This window comes from Chinchilla lanigera, unplaced genomic scaffold (assembly GCF_000276665.1).
Source record: "Chinchilla lanigera isolate Chin_1 unplaced genomic scaffold, ChiLan1.0 scaffold00001, whole genome shotgun sequence".
In the NCBI taxonomy this organism is placed as follows: Eukaryota; Metazoa; Chordata; class Mammalia; order Rodentia; family Chinchillidae; genus Chinchilla; species Chinchilla lanigera.
The window spans coordinates 38172244-38188102 of NW_004955402.1; the positions used below are offsets into that span (position 1 = coordinate 38172244).

The 15859-nt window shown below is 35.7% G+C and overlaps 1 protein-coding gene across 3 annotated transcripts in view; it reads left to right on the plus strand.

The window, feature by feature from the left end:
* Positions 1–15859, plus strand: part of Dcc (DCC netrin 1 receptor) — a 1095765-nt gene that overhangs the window by 1049132 nt on the left and 30774 nt on the right. Inside the window, exons 26-27 of one of the 3 annotated variants that reach the window (XM_005372942.2) lie at positions 8062–8223; positions 14498–14710. In XM_005372942.2, coding sequence (XP_005372999.1) covers positions 8062–8223; positions 14498–14710 — 375 coding nt within the window. The remainder of the gene's footprint in view (positions 1–8061; positions 8224–14497; positions 14711–15859) is intronic. The other 2 variants (XM_005372943.2, XM_005372944.2) reach the window with 2 other exon arrangements.

Below are 15859 nucleotides of genomic sequence, written 5' to 3' on the forward strand. Positions count from 1 at the left end.
GGCAGTTACTCTCTATGGGAGTTGCTAGTGACTAGAGGTACTATTGGACAGCTTCTGATAATATGCTAGTTCTTGCTTTGGATGATGAATACCCAGCATTTCACTTTGAAAAACCATTAGATGTTACTATTAATTTATTCCCAACTTTCCATATGTATATTATAGCTCAATAAGAAAGGAGAAGGCAATAAAATCTACATCTTTGTTATTGGCTGAGGGTGTACTATGTGTGCTCAGAATGTATGGCAAATGTTTAATTTTTTAGAAATTTATTAAATTTAACAATACATTGCCAATAATCTTTTTTAAAATTTTAATAAATGTATTATAGTTAAAGACACATTCCCCTTTTTCCCTTCAAAACACTCCCTCTCTCTTTGGACACACTTAACCCATCTTTCTTGCCACTTTCTGAAGCACTTCTGGAAACCTCTTTTGTGAGTGTCTTTACTTGTGTTGCATCAGTTCAAAATGTTTACCTTTCATTGTTATTTTGATTTTGGGGAAAAACCAGTAATCACATGGTGCCAGATCTGGTGAATAAAGTGAAGGGGGATACATGATAAGTTTTTTATTTGTCAGAAATTGCTGTACATGTTTTGAATCAATTCAGGACATGTAGACAATCAGTATAGTACAATGAAAGACATTCATAAAAGAGGATATCCAGAACTGCTTCAGAAAGTGGCAAGTATGATGGGGTAAGAGTGTTCAAAATAAGGGGGAATATTTTGAAGATGATTAATGGTAATGTGTCTTTTACTGTGGTATGTTTTTAAAAATTTAAATGTTCACCATATTTTTCAGTCAAATTACATAGCTCAGTGGTAGACAGTTTGCCTAGCATTTGCAAGGAATTTGGTTTACCGAAAACAAAAATTAAATACCTTCGTCACGTGCATTCTTCTTTAATATCTGCAATATCTTCAGTGGTGAAACCGTATCCAACAAAAGGAAACTGCTTCAACATATAATTGATTTCCAAATAGATTCTTAAGTTTTCTGATAAATAAAATATTCTCTTTGTGCCTGGTATAATTGACCAGGCCTTAGCTAATTACAGTTGAAAAATTATGATGTATGTCTTGACAGAGTTATATTTTTATTCAAAATATTAGATAAATGTATTGAATTCTCTCATTTATGATTATGCAGATTTACTAGGCTTTTGAGATTTATGTCTTGTACAAACTAAATCTATAGCATTATTCACATTTCTAGTCACATAGATAAAGATGTCTGCTGTTCCATTTGGGAATCATTATTTTGGTAAGATTATTTTTCTTTCTTCCTTGACATTTTGTACCATACTCTATAAAATGTTAATTAGCAGATAAAATATAAGCTATCTGAAGTTGTTTTGTGGTTTCTAAAACCCACAGGGAAAATGTATTTAATTTCATGGGAGGACAAAATCTGCTTATTTGTCAAAGATGATATTTCTTGCTGGAAAGTAAGGGGTGGCATATGCTGCTATGAGCCCCAAACATTTCACAGCTAAGTAAGCTGATACTTATGAGGGACTTGCCAGCTGATGGCTCAGGTGGGAGAACAAAGGTATTGATTCCTGGTTTGTTCTTCCTGTGTGCAAAATGCTGCCAAAGGGGGACCCTGTGTACAGTGGCCAAAGTAACATTTTAATGTTTTCTCTTAATTTAATGAAATTAATTGCAAAAAACTTACAAGCATCAGGAATAATTTTCCTGAAAAATTTAAAGGATTCATACAGTCACATCCTGGCTTTCCGAGAAATCAGACTCCAAGACAATGGTTGGAAAGAAGGAGATTGATCAGCGAGACTTCCTGGACTAATACCTATGTTGTGAGGGGTGCTGGGATGGATGCAGGAGAAACTGAACAGGTGATACAGGTTAGCAGAGGTGTCGACCGACCTGGGATTGCCCTTTAGAGTCATCCGGAATGAGGCAGGAAGGGGCTGGCTTCCTGCACCCTGGATTGAATAATCTTTGATGTAGGTTATCCTTGGGAAGGGGCATGGGCCATACATGACTTTGGGTGTGCCATTTCCTGTGGCTGAGTTCTTGGAGAGATACTTAAATTTCCCTTTAATCTCTAGAATGTTATGAAATTGAAATTTATATTTAATCTCTAGAGGGTTATGACATAATGAGATGAAACTATTTGTGGGGCCACTTCCAATTTATTTTCTTCTGTGAAATTCTGGAGCAGAGGAGGGGGTAGGATTTCAGAAGAAAATAGGTTTAGAACCAATGGTCTATAATTTAACCACTTAACAGTTTATCAAGGATCCCGGGGGCAATGCCTCTGTTTACATACTGACTATCCTGAGCATTGCTTGATCAGTTGTTGAGTGATTTAAATATTCCATACACAGAAAACCTATTATATAAATTTGATAAAATTGTTATTTTATATTTCCTGTTGTGTTATAAAAATTAACAAAGTACAACTTTTGGTCACTCTATATTTAAATGATTGGACTGGTAATTGGTTAATATTAGTATTTATTAGACAGAATCCTCTTAAATTTCACTTTTCTCCTTTTTCTATTTTCCTATAAATATTTGAGAGAATAACATGATGTTAAGTTAGCTTTTAAAGGCAAAATATAATGTGGAGCTTAATAAAAAGACAGTTTTGCTTCATGATAGCTGTGGGCCTCCTTACTAGTTGTGGGTTTTCTGAACATCCACGGTGAGAATTTCCTTTCCATCCCCACCGTCTGCTTTAGTGCTATGCCTGCACAACACACAGTGAACTGGAGAGGTTGTTGAGGAGTGAAATACAACCACACAAGAATAAGCATATCCTAACAAGTGGAGTTCTAACGTTAAATGCATGTATGAAAATGCCACAGTGAAACCCAACAAAAAATACAGGTAAGACACAGGGGTTTGCTGGCTCTAGGTTCCGTGCTCCAGAAAGCCTACTTCCATGCAGATGGACACCGAAAGGAACTGGCCTGCGAGGGGTAAGCCCAGCCTCTGAGATACTCAGTCCCAACTCAGAATCTGTTTTCTCATGAGAAATGAACACAAACAGTTGCTGTAGGGCCATAAACATCAATAAAACCAATTTTCCTTCATTCAGAACAAGGGAATGTAGGGAAGGAGCATAGGGTTCAAAGCCCATTTAAATTTGCATTAGGAATGGCATCATTATGGCATCATTACCTAATAGATGATGCCAAATACTAATTGGATTGTAACGTTATTAAGAATGGATTTGTTTTTTGAGCCTTTGATGATGTGCTCTTTCCTCCTTTGCTGTGATGACTTTAAGCATCAGCACTTTATACAACCATGTGCAGCCCCCTCGCCAAGGCATGTGCGTTATGCAGTGCTCTGTGCCATGCAGTGGTTTTGCACACTAAAGGGCAGAAAAATAGTTGTGAATGAATGAGACTTGAAAGCAAAGTTGAAAGTTTGTTTCTTGGTTTGTGTGTGTGTGTGTGTGTGTGTGTGTGTGTGTGTGTGCACGCAGGCATGCACATCAGCAATCAAACTCAGGACCTCGTGCTTGCCTGGCAGGCACTGCATCTCTTGGTATATCCCCAGCCCTTCTTGGTAGTTTTACAAGCAAATTTTTAAAAGTAAAATTTATTGATTGGTAATTCCATTGGATTTACGATTTTAGGGAGAATTTTACAAGCCAAGAAATGGCTTGTTTCTCAATTAATCAACAGAGGATCTGGCCAAGAGTTGGCAAAAGCAAAGAAGTTTTAGATGATGGAATGTGAAAAGAATACAAACAGCTTTTAGAAAAATTTTCTAGAACAATAAAGTACAGATCACTTTCTAAGATTTATGTCACCATTTTTTTCAACTCTTAAAGCTGTCAACAAGAAAATGCACTACCTTTAACCCCAAGAACTTTCCCATTTGAGTCAAGCTGTTTTGGGGAAGGTCTGAGGTAACATAAATATTTACAGCCATTGGGATCACAGTGTCTTGGGAACATTTCTTGGTATGCTTAGAAGGAAACACTGAGGTATGTTAAGCTCATCTCAAAGGAATTTTATGGATAGACTAGGAATTATCTTCTTGCCAGCCTCGTCTTCAGGCTAATACTTGGAGTGGCAGTGTGTATTCCCGGATACTAACAACTATTTCATATTTCTGGACTTCATAGACATATCTCATTTGAAAATATCTCAATCCAGATGGCCAATGTAAAGGAAGGGAAAGCACTTGGAGTTTATAGGAACCTTGGACTTCCCTGCTGCCAGTGCACCAGGTCTGATACAGTCACGTCAATATCATATCATCTTGTGACATGGAGATAAACCACGTTAAAAGTGGGCTAGCTCTAGCACTACTCAGATAATGCGCCATGGGTGGGATCATTGATAGCTATTTAGATACTGCCTGGGACACTCACTAACAGGTAGCAAAATTTAGTAATGGACTCAGGCAGTTTGACTAAGCACCTGGGTGTTTCACCCCAATGTTAAAGTTTACTACAAAGTAAGTATTTTTGAATGTTACTACTTTTCAAATAAGGACATTCAATGAGTATGTGGATACCGGAGGACGCCATTCTTGCTTATCAAAGAATTTTTGTAAATCTGAAGGTGATATGAATATTTATCAAGGACAATAGACACTAAATTTCTTAATTTTCAGATTATAGGTAGGTCACTGCAAAGAAGATATGGCAAAGAGACATAGAATGAGAAATCATTTCACTTCTTTCCACTTCAACGTACCATAATCTTTAGTATTATATTTGTCCCCATCTCCTCCTCAGCATATTTCTCAATTCTGTCGAGTATCATGTTGAGAAATATCTAGGGAGGGTTTTAGTTCTTAAAATTTGTAGCAATAAAAAGTCTTCACTTTAGATTTCCTGTAGGTAGCATTTAGTGCTAACATTTTAAAGATGATTGTAAAAGTTTTCAAATACCACAGTGCCCTGTTCAGGGAGCTAAGTAATTTGGTAAGGGAATTTCGACTTGAAAAATTTTTGTGCATCAGTGTCAGATATAAATTCAATTGTCAGTAAGCTGTGTCAGAAGAGATTTCTTATCATATTTGGCCAGAGAGCTGAGATTTATTGAAAATGCTTGGTGATATGGGTCTCCCAGTTGTTTTACATAAGCACAGTAGTGCAGTGAGTGATTTAAATTGGTGTGTGTGTGTGTGTGTGTGTGTGTGTGTGTTATGTTATAGAAAATATAGGTGGTAAATGCCAAAAGATACTTCAATACATAGTGCTTTATCCAATTTACTTTAGGATGATTATTTTTGCAACAACTATGTTCAAAGTAAATGTCAACCTCTACATCCCTTCAGAAATGAATCATTCATTAAAATATTTCTAAAGCTGAAGTTTTGGAATACGGACTGCTCTATTTCATGTCAAAAAATAAGCATTTTTGAGATCTACAAATAGAAAACATTTTTTTTTTCAAAAATGTTTTACCCACATCAGTAGCCATAATGAGAAACTACTAGTAAGTAAAATTTCTTCAGTAATGAAGGACTTGTAACCACAATATAAATCTAATCTCTTGGGTTCTCTCAGTTCTCTAGTTTACAGATTTTTGTGGCTGTTTAAATTCTTTCATGTTTCTCCATTCAAATTTTTTGGCTCCATGTCAGAAGATAGTTGTGAAAAGATGCTTTTTTCCGAATTGTAGTATAAAACAATAGTTCATAATAAAATAGTTTACATTATATTAATAAGGAAAGAGCCACAGTGCATGGAGTAGGTGTCATGTGTATGTAAGGAAGGTGATTGCCATCACATTTATTTATGAATAATACCTACCAGTACAGGGAACATTTTAAAATCTAGCAATCAACCTTAATGGCTGTCCAGTGATCTTGTTTGATCAGTAAGATGGGTCAAATAAATTGACTGCCTCAGAGACTATAATTTGTGTTGTATAAAAATGGATTTTATGCTAACATGGGATTCTTTTTTATAAAGATGTTCAACTATATTATTATTTTTGTCATTATTATAGTTGTAGTAACTATATACCACAGGATACTAAACATATCATCAAATACATAACAAGTCTCCAGTTGGTTAAAATACCAGATTTATAAATATGACTCCAAGAAAACTCCCTCTCATTAACTTACTTGAGGAATGAAGTATCCCTAGTTCTGTACTATGAAAGACGCAAGGACAGCAAAATTATAACCTCTTTCTTTAAGGAATTTATGATAGTTTTACCTTGGCTGTTCTCTGCCTTCAATCTGATTCTTTTAAATATGTTTTCTCTTTAAACTTTTTTCTTTTTCTGCAACTGTCTATGTTTCCATATTGTCCAAAACTACATGGGGAAGCTTCTTTAAGAGAAAGAAGCTGACATCACTGAACTGTCTCCTTGAACTGCTGTCTGCAGTTCACTTTCCTTACTGAACAATGCACAGGCATTATCTCTGTTTGTGGTGCAGAGTCTCTTATTGATCATCTCTCTTCTTTGCAACATAAAATGTTTATAAACTGAAACTTTATATTATTACCTATGACAGTAAGTCTTTAGCTATTTTTTCCCTTTCTTGATTGAATTAACATGACAATGTTTCTTCATAACTATTTATAAAGTAAGGTTTTACTGGAATTTTATTATCTAGTGACATAAGTGGTGATTTTTTTGCTTTAATTTTACAAATCCATGTATAACTACTACTTACTGCATACACTCTATTCTAATATCTTATTATTTTTCTTGTTTTTGTTAAATCTTGTTTGCATATGTATGGGTATTTTAACAATGAGTATTTTTATAGCAATCACTCAGTGATTTGTACTCCTCATAGGTCACTATGAACTCTTGCCCAAAGACATTTTTATTGTCACTTACAACTAGGTAAGGTCTTTTAATTATGCTGCCGGTAAAAGTTTTAGAAACCCACTAATTTGCAAAAAGATTTGTTATTCATTCAAATTTTTTATTTTTGCATTTTCTCGATGGTGTTGCAGTCAATATAAAGCTGTACTAGGACTTAGCAAATATTAGACCTGCAAAATTTTCTACTTAGAAGTATAGTAGTAGCCCCATGTTATTTGTGTCTAAAATAATGGTTATTTATGAAAGGAATTATTTTTTAAAAATGTTTCTGTTGGCGAGTATGCATATATGTGCAGTATATGCTGAACTCCAATGATCTGCATTAAAAGATAACTAAATAAAAATTACTTTTATAAAGAAAATAACTATATTTCACAAACTGAATCATAGTACCAAAACTGATCATTTCTGTAGTTATTTTAAATTTCATATTTTGGTGCAAAGTGATAGGGAATATTAAACATTTTGTAAAATGATGTAAACTAGAGATTGACAGCAATTCAAACAAATATTTCAAAATATGATGTTATTGAATATTTGTTGAATAATAGAATTGAACAACACTGACTAAATCTACAAGATACAGTACTGCACAAGATTTTATCTGTGGATTTCAGCCAGTGTAACTAAAACATTCTGGTGTTCCTTGGAAGGAAAAAAAAAAATTAAAAACTTCAGTTAAATTTAAAACATGTGTCACTCTCTAAACTATTGTGGCTGTTTGAAGGATTTTCTATTTAAAGATAAATGCGAGGCAAGAATATTGAGAATATACCTTCCTCTTGTCATTCTAGATTGTTTCTCAGTAACTCTATATTCAAGTGAGTATACTCAATATTTAGTATATTATAGAATTAATGGAAAATTCTCAATACTTCCTCAGTTCATTCTACAGTATATTAGATTTGTGAAAAGCTAGCATTTCCAATTTCATCTTTCATGCTAAGAAAAAGGCATAAGACTAAAGGTAAGGAAAAAAGAAATAAAAACATTGAGGTAACTCTGTGGTGATTTGAATATTCACTTTAGAACCATAAAAAGTCTTAAACTCCCAAGTAAGGTTCCTTAATATGCTTGAGGAGTGAGCTGTCTTTTCTAAAGTAAAAAGGGATTTCTGGCACAAGGTAAGTAAGAGCCTCTATGATGCTAGAGCTAGATAATGCTCTGAAGAGTGTACAGGGACTTGAGAATCTAAAACTTTGGCCATTTATGCTTGTGATGTAGATACATAGAATTTTAAAAAATAACCTACTGACGTCTTTGTTTTGCAGCTGTGGTGAGCGCCATCCCAGTGCCAACCCTAGAAAGTGCTCAGTACCCAGGAATCCTCCCATCTCCTACATGCGGATACCCCCACCCGCAGTTCACTCTCCGGCCTGTACCATTCCCAACGCTGTCAGTGGACCGAGGTTTCGGATCAGGAAGAAGTCAGTGTAATGCATGTTCCATTCTTTTTACTAAGAAAAAATTGAATGGCAAAATGTCTTGTCAAAAATGTAGCCTTTTTTTTTCTTGTAGCTTGCCAAGATTGATTTACCTATGACTTTAGTACCAGAATTTTGTTTTCCAACATAATTGTTGTTTGCATCTTAGCTACCTGCTTTGAGATTGAAGCCCTAGGAGTCTTTCCACGGCACAATTCACTGACATCATGAGGTGTGTGGGCAACAAAGGGCAAGTGGTTCTAGAAAACAGTGAGAGAGTAGATACTTTTCAATGAATATATCTCATTAATTTGGAAGTTAATCAGGGGAGAGCTTCCGTTGTGTTTTTATTTAGTATCTGTTAATTACACAGAGATATTTCTCATTGATTCTCAGCGAACCAATATTTGATGAACACTGGTTTTCTTTTTTTTTGGTTTTTCTCTGGTACTGGGAACCGAACTCACGACCTTGCGCTTGCCAGGCAGGCGCTTTGCCGCTGAGCTAAATCCCCAGCCCCCACTTTGGTTTTCTTTGATCACTTAAGCAATACCTTTTCAGCTTCTAATTATGGGGGGGGGGATTCCAAAGTAGTGATTCATTTATCTGAAGGGAGGCAGGAATAGCAGTGGGGTGACTTTTAAGCTATTATACACACCATAGTGATTTCTCCTGTGCCATTTGACTTTTTTCCTTTGAGCACCGCATTTTTAAATCGATTTTATGGCTTTCATCTCTTAGTTAAGAACAGGTGACTCAGCAGCTCATGTGAGAGAGGATGTTTTGTAATAGATATGATGGTAACAGCAATAAAATATATTTGTGAGGTAAGCTATATTTTTTCCAACTCAACAGCAGCATCTCTAAGAAATCATAAATCGTCTAGTTGTAGCAAGGTTAGAATTAAAAGGCATCAAAAATCTGCCAAGAGAGAATTAGATTCATTTTCCCTTTTCTCACTGCACATCACTTCCTCGGAATAAAGCTGTGTGCAAAAACTCCAGGAAAAATCGCCCTGTATGCTATCTACAAGGGAATATATGAGCAATATGTGGAAAGTCTAGCACAAATTTTCAACTCCCAAAGACAACTAGACATGTGATTCCATTTTAAAAATGAATGGCTCACAAGTCCTTTCCACTTTTTAAAAAGAAAAGTTTTAACTAAGTGATACATACTGTAATTCTAGCTACTCAGGAGGCTGAAGCAGGGGAATTGCAATTGCAAAACCAGCCTGGGCAACTTAGTGATACTTTGGTTCAAAAACAGTTTTTTTTTTTTTTTTTTTTTACTTGATCACCTATATTCTGTGACTTTAGAAAGCATGTGTAGCATTGTGTTTTTTCTGGTCCCTCTGGAATGACTGACTCAGTAAAGTTTGTTATTTTTTAATCAGTACTTATTTATTTTAATTTGTGTTATATTCTTCATTTCTTTTCTTTTCTAAAAAAAAGATATAGTCCTCTTCTGAAAACTTCTTCATTGAAGTCCAAAACCCATCTACACCTTCCTTTGTTTTCTTGATTTGATTTCTTGACTTGGTGTAGCATGAAAAATAGTAACTTATTAACTCATGGAGAAAATGATCCCAAAACTTAAAGTTCAAGGCATTAGACTGATTTGTTTTTCCTGTGGTTAAAAAAAGATTTACTCTCACATACTATTTTGACATGTGCTTTTGATAGTGGAAAAGCTGTGCAGTAGGTATGTAGGAAACTTCCATATCTGCCATGAAAATTTTTGTGAACTTAACAGCCTTCAGAAAATGAATTCTAGTAAGAGTTGATTTAATATTTAACCTTAATGGATTTTTCCTTTTCATTGTTTCTTTTTAAAAAAGGAGAAAGATAAGTGTGCAACAAATATGTAACCTTGTATAATGGCTAGACATATCATAAGTAAAGCATTATTAACAAAGTGCTTAGTAATATTTGAACTTCATCTAAAATCACAAGGTAATAGATATTCTATTCTTGGCCAAGATTCTATAGACTTTTCAAATATGAGTATATTCAATTATTCATCAAGTGGTTTTTGGACATAAGATTGCAAAAGAAACGGGATCTAATGTATGTTTCAAGTGGTTGTTTAGAAAAAAAAATGGAATTAGCACCTTCTTTTCTGTGAAATAAAATATTCTCTAACTCACTGTCAGTAACAGTTACTCTCCAGCCATTCAGCATTGGTCTGTAACTGCTTTGGAGAAAACAAACATTCCTGTTCTCTGACAAGCAGAAAACATTTCATGACTCTGGGTGGAGATGTCTTATTAATCACCTTGAGAAACAGAGAAAGGTAAATGTAGAAAAAGTTGGCTTTTACAAGTGTGGAGACTTTCTCCAAAGTTATCTGAAGGACTTCAGAGTTTCTCAGAGATAAATCACTAAAGCCCTGCCCCAGAGACTTACTGATTTCTAAAGTCACAACGCACAATGCCAGATTTCTCCCCAACTATCACAAAAGGAAAGCTATGCTATGGACATTTGCTAGCACATCAATAGGGATTTATATAGTTGTGATAGAGAAATAATTCCTTTTGCTATTAAGTAACTGTAGTTCTTTTCTCAGTCTTTGCAAACAAATGGAGAACAGTGAACAGCATGGTACTTGAAACCTTCTAAAATAGGTAGTCTGGGCACCGCAGATCATTTATGAATTGGTGCCCACATTCCCTTGTCTTTGAAACAAGTAGGTAGTAAAGAAATTTATGGGCTTTTCACCTTCCCTTTCAGTTTTGATATTTTCTTAATTAATGGGAAATTCACTCAGTATCATCCATGCTACATTTCTGACCGACTTCTCCCACAAATTGTAAGTCAACTAACAAGTGGAATCAATGTAGAGCATTCATGAATGCACTGCTGCCCATAGATTATCCCTTAGGGTATTTTTAAAAAGCCAGGCTATGAGGACCTGGATTATTCAAAATTATCGCATGATGCTGTACTTCCGAGATTAATTTGAACAAGAACCTAGAGGTATGCATGTTAGCATCTTTGCTTAGGGTCATTGGTGTGCTATATTTCTACCAAATATTCCAGTTTTGAGATAGAAGAAGAAAATCCTCACTTCCATTTTTGCAATATTTTTACCAGCTCTTCTGTAGCAAATATTTATGTGTGTTGACATTAATTATTATAAAGTGCCTTAAGATTTGACTCTGCTGTGTAATTGCAGGCTATTTGTACAATGAATTCAGACTATGTCATCACTTGAATGAGTGCCTTGCCAGCACCTATTTGATTCCCACTCTGTGTTCTGAATTGCACTTCATGAAATGCAAAGCTTTTCTTTGCTTTCAGAGCTCTTAGCCCAGCTAAATGTCATGACACTGAGCCAATTTGTTCCACATAGGTGTTCTCGAGCTGCTGCCTGAATTGGCCAAACAGGTTCATCTGAAATGAGAACATTTCTCTGGTGAAGAAGTTGCTATTATGTTGTTTATGGGTTTTTACTGTCTTAAATACACTCAGTTCTGAAAAGTAGTTATTTTGATCCAACAAAAATATAAGAATTATGAGTTATCTATGGAAACCCATGTTCATTATGATCATTTTGAACAAAACAAAGCCACTACCTTTTGGATGGAGAATCCATTCATCCACAAGTATGGATCCTCAATGCACCAACGTCTTTACATACTTTCTTTCCAGCTGAGCATGACAGGAAGGATGGATTTCACCATAGAGCTAGTCCTATATTAAGGCCTTGGTGATCCCACTGGGAATCACAGTGACCAGGTGGAAACTTGGGGATTCAGAACTAAGGGAGCATGCAGAGAATTTTTGTTTTTAGAGATGCTGGTGAAGACCAATCCTGTCAAAAAGAGCAAGCATAGGAGTGGCCAAATAATTTCAAAGACATCACATATTTATAAGATTTATGAGGTTTTGTCAAAATAAGAGACTGGGTAGCAAAGGATTTTTAAAAATGCATATAAATTTTATTAGTGGGATCACAGTAATATAACATTTCACTTCAAAATGCAAAGGAAATAGAAAGTTAAAATATTCCTTTAATCTAATTGTTTCTAATACATGACATGGATGATTTGCAACCCACCTTTAATACAATCACCCAGGGCAAATGTTGCCCAAAAATTGTGAAATGTCTTACCCCTGACAGATATTTTTAATATGATGATATGAACTGTTTAATAAGAATCAGCCCATTGGAGATAAAAAGGGATCAGAGAAAAGCTGCCTTGGGAATAGAGAGATCTTCCCTCAAGTGGAAGTCAAAGCATTTTAAGTCTCCTCAGAACTTTCCCTCTATGATTATAATCATCTCCCCTTTTTTTGTGACACAGGGAATTGAACTCAGGCCTTCCCACTGAGCTATATCCTGGGCATTTTTTAAGGCAAATTATCACTAAATTCCTCAGGCTGAGCTCAAACTTGCAATCCTCCAGCCTCAGAATCCTGGGATTTCAGGCATGCATTACCATGCCTCACTTAATAAATCCCTTTCGATGAATAATTTTATCCTCTCTAGGATTATTTCCACAGCACCTTCTGGAAGAGCCTGTTTTTCCCTTTCTGCACCCTTAATACTTCATAAGTGTCCTTTAGCACCTGGGATTTGAAGGAGATGCCATCAAAGAGACCCACATTAAAGTGGACCTTCTTATGGAGACAAAGAGTAAAAGTATAACATAGCCATCAGTCTTGGGCCATTAGCACAAAAATGTCATGTTGGGATTTGGCTAAACAATCAGCTCTTTATTTGGAAAACTAGCTACAAGTCATGTTGTCCTTTAGATTACATATTATTAGCCCAAAGGAAACTTGTATAATTTTCTTTGTCTCTAAAACTAGGTTTTTTCCAAGATTACTACAAAAGTCTGCTTAAATACAAACACAGTAGTGTTCCTCTCTCCTCTACAGTCTTAGGATCCTAGCCAGTTTGTTGTCTTCATTATGTGTACTTACCCTGTTGGATGAAATCTTTGATGAAGTCTCTTCCTATTTTTTGGCTATAATTACTATATAACTACCTCCTGTCCTTATCAAGCCCTGTACCTTTCTGCTTCCATTTCTGAATGAAGTAAGCCTGAAGGTACTTTAGTGACCCCAAAGACCTCTGACCCCTTCTAAATATAGACAAGTGAGTAAAAACATCCTTGAGACACACATTTCACTTCTGCATACCTTTATACAATGTTTTGATCAATTGTGTCCTTCATCTCTACTCCCTTCAGCATTGTCAGGTTTTCTATCTCCTCTGCTCTTTGTATTGAGCCTCCCAGAGAGATGTCCCAAAATTAACTCCCAAACTCATTATCTGGAAATATTTCCTAGTTAAAAACTCTTTTGAAAGTGAGATACTATCTTTTTTTTTCAATTTACCTAACAAAACTTCCTTAAGAAATAAACCATCAGAAATACTCATATGTAGTTAACACTTATACCCAGAAGGCATCTCCTCTCATTTGTAGTTTAACCTGAATCTGTTGACTTTGAATATGAATGAATACATAAGCTTATTCACATCAGCCTTAGCAAAAGAAATTGCCTTAGACATATTTTAATCTTACTCAACTATGCTCTCTGAAAAAAAGGTGCATTTCCATATATACAGAGCTGTCCAAATGTCCACAGGCTGTCAAAAATGACTATGTGAAATCTCTTCAACTACAGTAATCTGCCTGAAAATTACAAGGTTTGCTACCAAGAAGGAAAAAGCATAATTCTGCACCCAGGCCAACTTGTTCCAGCGAAGTGATCTCTCATAGAACTTTAAGCTAGATGCGCCTCTATTTTGTTATGGGAGATAATGATAGTGGTTATTATTTGTATCATTTTATTAACAGTGCCTCTGAGCACCTTGTAACTCTGATTTGTTTGACAGTTGACATGGCATGTTTAAATCACAGAAAAATTGGCATATTGGCTGGTAGATAATAGTGCAGCTGTAACTGGGTTTGGTACATTGAATTTCACTGACATTGCTACTTATGAAAGGAGAAATAACTCTTTTTTCTCGCCTCATCACTTATGATTACAGAGCCCAGACAATTCAAGCAATATAGTGAGTGCTGAATGTATTTTACTACTCTCACTGAAATATAGATCCCTGTCTTGCTGGACCTATTTCTACTGTTTAAAGTGGAAGTGTTAATCATATTTCATACATAAACACCTGATGGTAAAGGAATGAAAATGTTCATAGCTCAGTGAAGAGATTGACCAGTTCCACTCATTTCTCTCTAAACTGGTTCAAGAGACTTAGAGATAACAAGGTTTGTCTGGATTAATGACTGGATTTCTTGTCTGCACCACAGCAGTGAGCGAAGGACCAAGTACCCAACAAGCACCGCTGCTGCCCCCAGCCCAGCCAGAGCATCCCAGCAGTGAGGAGGCACCAAGCAGAACCATCCCAACGGCATGCGTTAGACCAACACATCCACTCCGCAGCTTTGCTAACCCTTTGCTACCTCCACCAATGAGTGCAATAGAACCGAAAGTCCCTTACACACCACTTTTGTCTCAGCCAGGTAATGGACCTATGTTGCTTACCTTAAAATCCTTGTTATCATTGATGCTTGTATGTAGGTGTGTGGGAGTGCCAGAGAAGACCTACAGAAAATACATATTTTTAACACTGATTGCATGTTCACCAGACTCATGTTTGTTAATGATGTTTACAGTAACAGTACTGAACTATCTTTCTTACAAGCAAAACACCTGGCTACTGGTGAGTGCTTTTCTTGCATTTGGAAAACCGGTTGTGAATTCTAAATGCCAGTCCCTCACTTTTAATGTGTGCTATAGGATGCTGGAAACTTTCCTGATTCCTGACTCTTTGTTCTGCTGTATGCATTCTAAGATCATCACTAAACCCCAAGACTAGTGGTAAATGTACAAAACTCTTTAAAATTACTTCTTAGTTTTCTAAATTTCATCATTTGTCAACTGCCAGCGCCTTCTGGTCACCATATTCTTATGTCAAAAACTAGAACTAGAAAGCTCTGTCAGAATCAGTGTCAACTCTAGTATTAGAAAGGAAGACATCAAAATTTACGTAGGCATGAAATAATTTATCTACACTGCCTTGCTAGGAAAATCAGATGGCAGGATGAGAACCAGAATCCCAGATGGGCGATGCAGTGCTATTTTTATTATCTCAGTTGGTATCCAACAGGGATGAACCAGAGCTCAATTTATTTATTTGTTAGGGACTGGAAAAAGAAGTGGAGAAAACAGACAGAGACAAGTACAGAGCAAAAAAGGAGAAGGGAAAAATGCTGTATGCGTAGAATGAATGATAGGTCAATTGATAAGTAGACCCGTACAGATAAATATGTAGTGCTTCACACTGTATGGAACATTAGAATAATTCTAAACAACTCCAGTTTATAGAGCATGGGAACATGAGGTTCAGTGATTCTAAGTAAGCAAGAAGCTGGATTTGGACCAATCTGCAATGTACAAATATACTTGAGTAATTTTCTGCTATTCAGGATGATGCCTACAGGAATTTGGCCATTACATTAGTACATGAGCTTCATGGTGACTGCAAAAGCTACAAGAATAAGGTTTCCTATGAACTATGAATACTAATTATATTAATATTAAAAGTATATCTTGTTCCTGGCGTCACATTAGTTGATATTTATATAGTGTATAGAATGGGTGCTCAGCTA